The 12383-nt window shown below is 44.6% G+C and overlaps 1 protein-coding gene and 1 long non-coding RNA gene across 3 annotated transcripts in view; both read right to left on the bottom strand.

The window, feature by feature from the left end:
- LOC115598318 overlaps nucleotides 1-1823 on the bottom strand; it is a 30232-nt gene extending 28409 nt beyond the window's left edge. The window contains exon 1 of the long non-coding RNA XR_003987566.1: nucleotides 1782-1823. This is a non-coding gene — a long non-coding RNA (uncharacterized LOC115598318). The remainder of the gene's footprint in view (nucleotides 1-1781) is intronic.
- An 8317-nt stretch (nucleotides 1824-10140) lies between these two features.
- Nucleotides 10141-12383, bottom strand: part of TEAD4 (TEA domain transcription factor 4) — a 58503-nt gene continuing 56260 nt past the window's right edge. For both annotated transcript variants that reach the window (XM_008503227.2, XM_030464500.1), the window contains one exon: nucleotides 10141-10376. In XM_008503227.2, the coding sequence (XP_008501449.1) occupies nucleotides 10263-10376 (114 nt within the window). In that variant the 3' untranslated portion in view covers nucleotides 10141-10262. The remainder of the gene's footprint in view (nucleotides 10377-12383) is intronic.

Below are 12383 nucleotides of genomic sequence, written 5' to 3'. Positions count from 1 at the left end.
TAGTTATATTCCAAGCAAAAAGTTTTCTCATGCTACTTTATTCATAAGAATTAGTTTTAAAGAAAGTATAAATGCCCAAAACCAAATCTGCTGTAAGTTCTACAGCCTCATTATAGAAAAGGTCTTGTCTGTAGGATTTGCAATTTGAACAACACAGGTCTAAAAGTATGAAAGGGAAAGATACAGAGGCAGAAGCATTAGCTCTGTTGGTTTTCATTCTCAGACCTTAGAAAAAACGCAGAATGGAAGCAAAGGGCATAGAACTATGAGGACTGATTAATTTCTTTTCTTGCTGTTATCAACCGCATGCACATCACACTAATAACTTAGCTTTTGATATTTTTAAAAATTATTGAATGCTAACTGTGGCCCCATATCCTATGCTAAAATAATTCATATGAATGCCTTTATGCAGAGGCTGTTATCTTTTGCCATTATACACTGCCACTACAAAGAACTTCATCTATCAAATTAAACAAATCCTTAAAATTACCAGGGGCAGCTGTTAATGAGATTTTTGCTACAGTAATATGTTAAATTTTGGCATACACAGGCTCATCTAGGACATCACAGTAACATCACAAACTAGCCACATTGTTTGACTCTCATGGCTGTTCTGGAGAATATCCAGCTTTTTCCTGGTCAATAAAGTTCAAAATAAGTTCAGTCCAGTCAGGTAGGAAAATCAGGTGCTCCCATTCATAGCCCTGTGCTTCAAACCACAAAACCATGCAGAGCATAGGGCAACAAACAACAACAACATAAAAAGAAAGGAGTAAAAGAGTTGATGAAAGGAAAAGTAAAAGAAGTGAAAAAAGGTAAAGAAATGGAGCTTTATTCCCTCTTGTAGTCTATATTTTTTTCCCCAGCACAGCATCCCCACACCACAGGTCCTCCCTCCTCTCTGCCCATCTGAAGACCCCGGAGCTGAAGGCCTTTTTTGAGAGGCAGAGCTCACGGACCTCCCACCACCTCTAAGGAGCACGGTGACAAGCCGATATCCAAGATCCAGAAAGAAAAGTTTCCAAAAGCTTGAACAGGAAAAGACAAAGCTGGAGTCAAGTTTTACGTAAGAAGGGGGAAGGCAGGAAATGTTGGCACCACCTCTGCGGGTGGCTGCCGAGGAGAGCTGTCAGCCCACCGGACAGCCGTGGGCTTGCTCGCCCATCGCTCCTGGGCTGCCGACCCTCTCCTGCCACCCGGATCTCCCTCCCTCCCGCCGCCTTCATGCGTGTTCTGCCTCCCACCCATCCCAAAGCTCGGCTCGGCGCCCTGCTCCAGCCTCGGAGGGGAGGCGGGTGGAGGGGGGGGGAGGAAGGAGGGAGCGGTGTGAGCACAGGAGAAATGAAGCACCCGTCCTGAAAGCAGCGCTCTTGCAGGCGTATCTCCCCCGTGGCGGGGAGAAACCCCCAGCCGAAGCCCTATGATCCCGTGAGTGATGGGCAACCCGGGCTCTCCGGCGGAGAGCAGGACACCGTACCGCTGGGCTCCCCTCGCCCCCCTGAATTAACTTTCCCGTTTCCGCAAAAATCATACCGACATTAAGGGGGTGAGGACTTGCTGTTTTCACTGAATACCCTTACCCCTACGAGCCTCCCGCTCCCCCACCCCGCCCGCCGGGACCCCGCCGCTCCCCCAGCGCCAGGCCGGCCCCTGCCATCAGCATCCCCCCCCGCATTCCCGCCACCGGCTGCCCCCCGCCCGCCCTCCCGCCGCTGCCATCTTCCGCGGCCGGGAAAGGCTCTCAAGTTGCCGCCGCCCTCCGCGGCGCCGGTTCTCACCCGCGCGTCCGTGGGCCGAGCCGGGCCGAGCCGGATGGGGCCCAGCAGTGGAAGAGCTGCGGAGGCACTACAGGACACGGCTCCAGCTCCTGCCAGCGGAAACGGGAGGAGGGGCGCGGACCGGCGTTACCGAGCGGGGAGGAGCTGGGGGCGCTGCCCAGGGGAAGCTCCAGCCCCGCGGATGAAGGGAGGGCGAGCTGCCGGCTCTCCTCCATCGCGCCTCGGACTGCTGAGAGCCGGCTCGGCTGAGTCCGGAGACGCCATCCCGCGCCCAGTCTCCTTTTCTGGGAGTTTTGCCCGGATCCTGCTAAACGCCGGCCCGGCCCGGCCCGCTCCGTGTGCTACCCACGCATGCCACACAGCAAACCCCATTTACCCACCCCCCCCCCCCTGGTGGCTGCCGGGGGCATTCACCATGTGCACGCCCTTGGAATTGAGGGGCTGCGCCAAGGCTAAGGGACATCACTGCCTATTCCCGTCAGCTCCGTCCCCTGCCCCGGGGGTCTGCCATTGATCGTCTCCTCTTGGTTCCGATAGGCAGAGGCAGTAACCCTGCTGAGCTGTGGGGCACCGGGCTGGGATGGATGTAGCCCGCTGTTGTCCAGATTGCTGCTACAAATGGCAAACCCATGGCTAAGCTGCTTGTTGGTCTCCAGCCCACATCTGCCAATATATTGCTGTGGTTTCTAGCACCAAGTAAGCTCGTCTGTTATCTGTGATGCTCTGTGAGAGAAGTCCATGAGGGAGATCCTCTTGAGATTCTACAGAAAGCAGGAGAGGAGTTTTGGCAGCCAATCTGAGAATGAGCTGCCACTCCATAATCAAGTTGCATCTTTCTTTCCTCTTTTTCCTGAAACACATGTCAATGACAGGCAGTATTAGAATAACCCAAGCAACGTGCCTACCCCCACCCGACTTCCCCTGGGTGTAAGTGGAAGTGCCACAGAAAGTTACCAGAACCCACCTCAAACATTGTCTCCAGCAGAGGTGTATGTCGGGTCTTAACACTGAAGGGGAAGGTTCTGGTGCCAGTCACCAACCTAAGTGATGTGTGAGGGAGAAGTGACCTAGAAACGTGACAGAAATACCAACAGAAATAGATAGCTATGGACATGGGCCTGCTGGGTGGAACTGTATTTTGCAGCATGTGAAGAGCATCTCAAGGTTCTTCTGCAAATATTTCTGCAGCAGAAAGATCTGTTTCACATTCCTAGGCCCCTTGTGTATTCTCATTTCCTTCTCTGGTGCTGCTGTTGTTGTCATAGTTTTTAATGCAAGGTTATGTTTATATCACATAGATTGTCTCATACCTTCCATTCTGTCCTGTGTAGATTTTTATAAGCTGCTCAGTTCAACAGAATCTAAGCATCCTGGTGGTAGTGATGCCAACAACACAACTGCCACCTACCACATCCTCTCTGCCCCAGAAGAAAACCATGTGCAGCAGCATTCTGTTCTTCATTTATTTATGTACAACAGTACACAACTGTAGCTACATGTTAACCTTAAAGCAAGGAAGCATGGAAATCTGTCTTGCAATGCAGCAGGAGATAAAGAGATATGTGGAGAGAATTTAATTTGGTTCTTTGGCTCCAGGCTCCAAAAAAAGTCAGTCTACTGGTAACTGCTCTAATGCAGTTACTCCCATTGTGCCTGAGGACTGAAGGATCTTCATTCCAGAAATGTTGTCGGTCTTTAACTCAGGTTCAAGAACCTGAGTTATATTAAGAACCACTTCTTCAAATACGAGCAGTGCAGGAAGTCAGTAGATAGTGAGGACAACTTTTACACTTTAGGTGGTGGTGTAACTACTGTCTCTTTGTTTGAACAGAGACAGCATGATGTGTTCTTTACTGGCTGGCATAAGCCCATGCAACTTTATACCCAGGTATAATTGTAGTTCAATTCAAAGCAAAAGATGTAAATAAAATCAAGTCATCATTTGGAGTCTGCCTTGGACAGAAGATTAAAAACTGCTTGGAAAGAAGATAAAATGTATGGGAGCTTTGTATGAACTTCATGGTCACTTAGGGAAGAACTTGAGGGTCACTCTGAAACTGGGGAGGCTAACACTGCAGATGCAATTTCTCCTTCATCTGTTCCAAGATGTCAAAGAATATAGGAAGAATGAGCTGGATAATGGGGTCACTGGGAAACCAAAGGGTAAAGCACATACGTAATATGTGGGTCTAGATACTGAAGTAGAAAGACATTTAAATTCAAACCCTACCTCTACCTCTAGGCTTATATGTTTTCTTTGTTGGCAGTGTCATCTCAGGAAGTTCTCCCCCCCTTACCACAGATAAATTAATTAATTCAAATGAACTTGTCCTACCTGAAGTGTTTCTTTTGGCTTTGAAGTGAAGATGAAGGGAGAGCTCCTGCCTTACTTAGTTCTGTGTTACTCACACCCATGATCTGTTGTGTCTTATTTCAGAAGACTGTATTTAAGTGGAATTATTTCAGAAATCAAGTTTGACATGATTCCACAAGCAGATGTAGCTGTACTACTGGGGGCTGATAAGCCAAAGCATGTGGGCTGGAAAAGAAAGACACAATAGAATGGAAACGTTTGAGCTGATTTCTTCTAAAGAAAACATGGATATTTAGATCTGTTTTATTAATTTATATTCAAATGCCTCAGTGTTGTGGCTGTAAAGTGATCAGGAGAATCTGCTTTTGCTGTTTTATCCTTTGTTTTTACGGTGTTTTTTTAGACTAAGCTTAATATTTCTAGTATTTCTGCTCCAATAGAAATAACACTTGCAAGAAACTCTGAGTTCTTAATTTATTGTTGGTTGTTTACAGTTCAATTTAACCTGCCCTCTTCAAACTAGGCTCTTTTTAAACATCTGTTTTGATGTTTGCTTTCCTTTATTTTGCAGCTGACTCTTAGTTCTAATGCACTGTCTAGTTCCATCTGGTGAAATTTCAAGAAAAGAAATCTTGGGGTCAGAGATCTGTGGTCCTTTCAGTCTTTGAAATCTTTTTGCATGCATCTTACCCAGTCTGCAAGGGAACAAAAACCTTTTAGTCCAGAGCAGAATGTCTTGTACTCTTTTTAAGACTCACAGTTTTAATAAGAATTCCTCATCTAGTAGCTTCCATAAAAGTCATCTCTGTAAGACCCATGAATTTTCTTCTAGTTTCTCTGCTGTGTTTAAAAGGTAGGTAGATGTCTCTTGCTGACCCTGGTTATTGACATCAAGGAGCTCTGAATGCCAAGAGCAAGAGTATAAAGGAACAGTGCCAGATAAGAGGTTCTAATTGCTGCTGAGTGAAAAAAAGACCTGATTGAGTGTCCCGAAAGCACCTGTCCTAAGATTTCAACTGTTCTCCCCTGTCCTTCAGAAAGGGACCTGGATGTCCTGGCTGATGGCAAACTGAGTATGAGGCAGCAGTGTGCTCTGGCAGCCAGGAGGGTCAACCATGTCCTGGGGTGCATCCAGCACAGCATCACCAGCCAGTCAAGGGAGGGGACTGTCCCTCTCTGCTCTGCACTGGTACGGCATCCCCTCGAGTATGTGTGCAGTTTGGGGCACCACAGTATAGAAAAGACATCAAGCTACTGGAGACCATCCAAAGGAGAGCAACAAGGATGGTGAAGAGTCTGGAGGGGATGACTTATTATGAGTGGCTGAGGTCACTGGGATTGTTCAGTTTGGAGAAGAGGAAACTGAGGGGTGACCTCACTGCAGTCTGTGGCTTCCTCATGAGGGGAAAAGATGGGAGTGGCACCAATTTCTTCCCTCCTGTGACCAAAGACAGGACTTGAAGAAATGGGAGGAAGCTGAACCAGGGGAGGTTTACATTAGATATTAGGAAAAGGTCTTTCACTCAGAGGGCAGTTGAGCAATAGAGCAAGCTCCCCAGGGAAGTGGGGACAGCACCGAGCCTGCCTGAGCTCAAGAAGCGTTTGGATGATGCTCTCAGGGACATGATGTGATTCTGGGGATGCTGTACACAGGGAGAGGAGTTGGACTTGGTGATCCTGATGGGTCCCTTCCAACGTGGCATATTTTCTGATTCTATAACCCTTCAGCCTATTGGCTTGTATTCTTTGCTTTGATAACATCTTTAAACTGTGTTAATGTAGTTATGTAGTTTATTTATGATCAGCTGATGGACTAAATAGACTAATTTGGCTCATTTCCTTTAGAGACTCCTCCATTGGGTCTGCTGTACTGGGTGTAAACCTGCAATGGATGCATGCAAGTACCAGGCTTGTGCTTGCAGAACAGTACTAATACAGATGCCAAGCAATGTTCCCATTGCTGGAGACTAAATGCTGCACTCTGTCTGCACAGGCTCCCATTGCAAAAGATTTGTTGTCTGTGTTAGTCAAAAATACTTTTTCCAAGAGTCAGTTGTTTTTTGCATTCTTAATGAGGTTTTATTTGATTTATGGTGGAGTGTTGTGGTTTTTTTTTCCCTCCACACGTTGTTCAGAGATCAGAAAGGACATTGCATAGGGCTAAAACAGGCAGGTACATGCATCAGTAATTGATCTCTAGAGGTCCCTTTCAACCCCTACCATTCTATGGACTGTAACCAGCTGGTGCTGTGGATACACATGGAGCTGACTGTGGGGGCTGGCTGGTTTCACAGAGAAGTGAATTTATTTGCTCCCAGATGGTTTGGTCACGTTGCTGTGGCCAGCAATGACACCCAATGATCAAGAGGGAGACATGAGTAGCATACAACAGTACACATTTCAAGATGTATTGTTTCCTAAGTGGCTTTTCTATCTCAAAGTTTGACTGATTCTGGTTACCAGCAACACAGATCTGGAAATCTGTTTGCATCTACATTCTGTGTTGCTGTTTGTCAGTTTTTGAAGTCATTTCTTTAGAGAGAATAGACACAGCAGGGATTTTGTGCACAGGAAAAAGTTGTAGATATTTCTTAACAGGTACAAAAAATGCTTGTCTTTTACTAGTCACTTTGGCTTCTGCACATAGAAGGTTAACAGCACTAGACTTAAACAGTAATTAAAAGAGGGCAGAGTCTGCAGGACTGGGAGGAAAATGCTTCATTATATATGAAAATTTAATGGAGCCATAATGAGAACCAAAAAATTTTTTCCAGCTGTGACTTCATGGCATCAGCTTTGGTATTCTCCTTATACACATCCTCCCCATGCCTCAAAGCACAGGTTTGTGACCCAGATGCAGGCCATGAGCCACGAAGTGCAGAGTGCATGGTATAGGCAGTATCATGTCAGCAGCCCCACAGTAATGTCTGGTGAAGACTCATCCTGTTCCAGACCTACGTGCAAATAGAAAACTGCATTTGGACACTTAAAACAGATCACCTGGCATCGAAGAGCTTGGAGAGGAAGTATGTCAAATAGTCCTCTTTCCACATCAAATTGATTGCTCGGACCCACTGAGACTCCAGCTGTAGGGCTATGTGTTGTAAGGATAGTGCTGGCACAGTTTGTGCTTACCTGAGCACAAAAACTGTGTCCACACTGATTGGAAGCTAGCCTATGTTATTCCAGCCTTCAGGAAGAGTGTAAAGGAAGATTCAGAAAACTAGAGACCTGTTATCCTAACCTCAATAACTGGAAAAATTATGTAGAAGGTAATATCAGTTGCTAATAAAACATTTAAAGAAGACTGTAATCATCAGGCACAGTCAGTATGGGTTCACAAATTAAAATTCCCATGTAAATAAACTGATGTCCTGTGATATAGTCACTCCCCTAGAGGGTAAAGAGATGTAGGGGTTTTTGTATTTCACTAAGGCTTCTGGTACTGCAAGATGAGCAGATTCACAGTGTGCTGGGTGAAGAAGAAGTGGCTGAAGGGCAGGGCTCAAGGGGTCGTAGTGAATGGGGCTACGTCTGGCTGGTAACTGCAACAGAGAGCCAGAAAAGATTGTTTTGAATCCTAAGGTCATAAACTAAGTATTACAGACCTAGGGGTGGCACTGTAGGCTTGAGGAAGTCAGTTTTACACAGGCTTTGGAAAGCAATTCAGAGAAAGAAACTCCATACTGTCAGCCAGCAATGAGCCAGAGGAATACTCAAAATTTAAGTCATTGAGGAAAACACTGCATGTTTCTATAAATTTATGAGCTAGCAAAGAGTAATTGCTCTCAACACTAGTTTCAAAATAAAACCATGATGATTTCAAGGTATCAACAGGTTCCTCACCATAAGTATTGTACAGAGTGTTGAAGCTACCTTTATCCAGCTAAGTTTAGTATTTACCAGAACTTGTTTAAAGCTGGGTAAGAGAAAAAACATCTACTGAAACACACAAGGAAGCTCATTAACACATAAGGGCTAGGGGAAAATGTCAGTTGCAAAAAGCATCTAAAGCAGCAGATTTTCCAAAGCATCTTGTGAGAGAAGCCGAGGAGCCAGAGAACCCTTGGGAAATGAAACAACCGAGGCTTGATGTGAAAGATACTAGTGCTTTCTCTTAGCATAAAGAAGAGTTTGGAAGAGATAACTGAATACAAAGGCAGATGAAGTTTTTAAAAAGAATGTGTTCCAGTTAGGCATCCTCCCCACCTTCCCTCCCACCCCAAGCCCCTGATCTAATGTACCAAGTAAAAGTGATGTTGACTGTACACTGTAAAGTGTCTGGCTGAGCATTTTTCATTAATTTCAGTGAGAGGATCTGGAATATTCAACAATACTTGTGAAAAAGCTCAGCAATCACTTAGATCTTCAAGTGCTCAAAGGATTAATCTGAGTCCGTAACACATAGGAAGAACATTTTCTAGGAGCAGAAGATTGAAATTTTGAAGGGAGCTGAGATTTAAATATTCAGGAAACAAAATAATCAGTGAAGAGAAGTCAGAGAAGACTCCTGGTGTGCTGTGTAAATGAATACAACTTCAACTACAGAAACAAAGCATTTTAAAGGACAGGAAGATGGCTAGGAAGATGAAGGAGATACTTAAGTCTGCAGGCTTGTATAAATGCTGTGAGAAGAGTTGTAGAGCAACTTCATGGAATCCACAAAGCCCTTTAACCAGCAGACTGAAAGCTGCTGGCTCATGAGTTCTTGAAAGAAGTCAGATTCCACCTGTGTGGCTAAACCCTTACCTTCACACATTCTAATAAACTCCTCATTTCTAACAGTATCTCAGATTCCTCAAGTACCCTTAAGTACTTTCCTCTATGCCACAAATGCCAGGATAGAAAAGTCTGCTGTAAGTCTGAGAGGGATTTCCTAAGGTGTGGTGGTGCACTGTGAGGAGGGGAGATGTAACACCATATACCCACATCTGTACCATGGCACTGCACCTGGCCACCCAATAAATTGTCTCTTCAGTGGCTTGACAGGGAGCATCATGCAACCCACCTCTTTCTTCAGAGTAAAGGAATGACTTGATCTTCTCCCATAGCAGCACCATTCTGGGGGCCAAGATTATTGTCTCTCAGTGACCCTTGAGTAAACAACCTCAGTTTACAAGTAACACAGAGAGACTGTGCATGACTGTTGGAAAAGCTAACACATGGAAAGCTAACTTTTCACTATTCTCTCTCATCCTTTGCCTGTGAGTTGCTGGCCAAATGGCACTCTTTGCAATACTTGTGCACCTCACTGGCTGCAACCATTAGGTGAAACAGTTTGATCTCTGTAAACAATTATTTTGCTGATGTACAAGAGCAAAGTCCAGCTCCCCGAGCAGTGCTAGCTGTGTAGGGAGAACAGAAGCAAAAGCAGCGGGAGTAACTTTGATCAGTCAAGTCAGCCAAACTGATACATGGAGGAAATTTGTTGGGCGAGAAAATATGATTTAACATATCAAATTTTCTAAGCATGGCTTCATCTAAAAGGAAAAAAGAAACATTGGTTTCTCACTGTCAGGCACAGAAAAGAAGGAAACAGTATCTAGTATCTAACAGTAGGAGGGCTGAAGGAGCCTATGACTGTACACATGCTAAGGTGGAGAGCTAGAGAGGCAGATATGTAGGTTATATGTGCAATTTCTATACACATGCATGAACCTAAATATCTGACACCTACCTAAATGTATGATAAGCATGACTATGCCTGTGTTGACCTACAAATGAATATATACAAGTGCACACACTCAGACCACTCAGATGTAGCATGAAAATTTTCAGCCTGTATATATGTGGTCAAACTTGTGAAAGCTGCTGTGCCATTGCCCTGTCTGTGTGCTCAGATGCATACTACTCCTTTTATGATCACACCCTGTGTGTGGTCTGTGAGAAACACGTTCCAGAGGATGCTGTTTGTGGTAAAACCTTTAAGCAGTTATTTGCAGGCTCCTTTGACTCTAAGTCTTTTCACAAACTTTGTCTTTGTCTTAGAACAAACCTGGAGATATAGAGTTATTTGACCCTGTCAATCACAAGACAGCTCAGAAGTGCTTTTCTGAAAATACACAATATCTGCAGTTTATTTTTCAGTTTGGTATGAGGGGACAGGGGTCAATCAAGCATGGGCTTTTTTCTTTGACATGCATCCCATGGATGACTCAGAGCAGTCTCTAGTCCTTCACCAGACGGTAGATGTGATGCTGGGCACCGTGGTCACTAGTTGACACCTCAAAAACATATGCTATGCACAGCAAGGTCTCCTGTGTGTCTCTGTTTGTCACAACCTAGACAGAAAAGAAGAGGAAGCTGAGATAGCAACTGCTGGTTTTCTGCTTACGTATTCCAATACACTCCACACGGACCAAAAAGTCAGTAATAGGCAAAGATAAGAGAAGCACAGGAATTATACACAGCTCAGCCACTACAACCCCTGGTCTGTGTTCACAGCCATTAACAGTTCTTTTCCTCCACCCACTCCTACTTGCCAGTGGTAGACACAGACCATGAGGATTACAAAGTACAGCACATTTTACAGGAGATGTACGAGTTTGACTCTTACATCTCCCATTCATACACTGTAGATGTCAGGAGAAGGATGGCTGATACACCTGTACATTCTTTAAAAAGCTCATGTTTTTCCATTTTTTTTCCTATGGTCCCTCAGGAACCTTAGATTCTCTGCAATGTGTCTTAGTGTCAGGAGCATGGTGATGGAACAGTGTTGTCCTAGTTTCAAAACCATGTGCTGCCTACACTACATGGCAGGGACCAATGAAATATTGCATCCAAAGCTCCTAGATCAGCATCTCTCTCTCTCTGTCACTGCACAACTTTGCACATTTTTGTCATCTGAGTTTGTGCCATGGCTACAGCTTCAAGCAGTTCTCTCCTGATGAAGGAAATACATCTTTATCAGCAGTAGCACCGACTCAGCTGCAGAAGAAAAATATACCAGCTGGAGGCTTGAACTGTACCAAAGTCCAGCCATCCTTGTGAAAACTGAAAGAAAATAGATGTTTCCAAATTTGTTTATTAATTTTGGCAGCTTGATTGTACTCTATTGTTTTCTTTTCTTACTTCATGACTGAGTTTGCAGCTGAACCAACCTTTTTTTCTCCAGGCCATTGTGAGTTATACACCCCCAGGTGTGGTAAGGCATCAAAGACTTTTCTGAAAAATAGGCTCTGAAATCTTGCAGGTCTAGGTGCAGAGCAATGTGCAAAGCAAGATGAATCATGCTTGTGAGATTAAGGGGATCTAAGCTCATTAAAGATTCTAGAAAAAGTATAATTAGACTTGTCATAGAAGTTGGTAGCAAGGACTGAGGACTAGCAGTATGCCTTGCATTAAGCACAACCATTTTTCAGCTCCCCTGTGGGGGAATAGTGTGGAAAATGCTCTCCCTGCTGCTCAGGGAGCAGAGCTGCAAAGCAATATATAAAAAGCTGTGTGTCAGCACCCATGTAAGACTTGTCTCTCTGTGACAGGAGGTCAGGGAAGGACATGAGATAATGTGAGGACGTTATTAAACTTGTTTTATAGCTGAGGTACCAGAGCCACAAAGTAGTGAAATATATTGCCTGAAGTCTCACATGATCTCCAGAAGATGGAATGAAGATCAATTGATTTACATTCTCTCATACAATTTTTAGCATCTCTTCTACTTACTCAGCCTCAGGTTTTCTGGGTGAAGACCTGTGATGTGTCTTTTAAAGGCAAGCACAGAACTTGGTCCATTAGGGAAATTCATGTTTTAAGGTGTCCTTGCCCTCTTCCCAAATTTAGGCAGTACCTGAGCCTGGAAAGGCTTTTGCTATAACATAGGCATTAATACATATCTAGCTGCTGTAGCCTTGTAGTACTGCCCAACCTAGAGGTTGCAATTATTCATGAAGATGTCACAGAGGTTTCCTCAATATTCCCCCTGCTTTATGTTCCTCCATATTCTTTCCAGGTTCAGGATGGCCCTGAGGAAACAACTTTCTTTTTTTTTACTACCTGGTCAGTGAAGAACTCTTCCCATGACGAAATTATACGGCCTCTTGACAGTGCTCTTGAGATTTTTTACTCTGCAAAAAGATCTAGGACCTCCAACACTCATCCAGTAGTGGAATGAGTATTTTCTTCACTGACATTTATATTTTTCTCCTTCCCTTATCTTTCTGCCTTGCAAGTTCTCCCTTTATCTTTCTTTTTTTCTCTCTCTCTTACTTTCTTGGTGTCATATTCTCCTGCTGCTTCTCTGAAGCAGAAGAGCTGCAGAGAGCAGCATTTATGGAGCTCTTACTATC

Source organism: Calypte anna, chromosome 1 (assembly GCF_003957555.1).
Source record: "Calypte anna isolate BGI_N300 chromosome 1, bCalAnn1_v1.p, whole genome shotgun sequence".
NCBI classification, from domain to species: Eukaryota; Metazoa; Chordata; class Aves; order Apodiformes; family Trochilidae; genus Calypte; species Calypte anna.
This window is presented reverse-complemented; position numbering and strand designations above follow the sequence as displayed.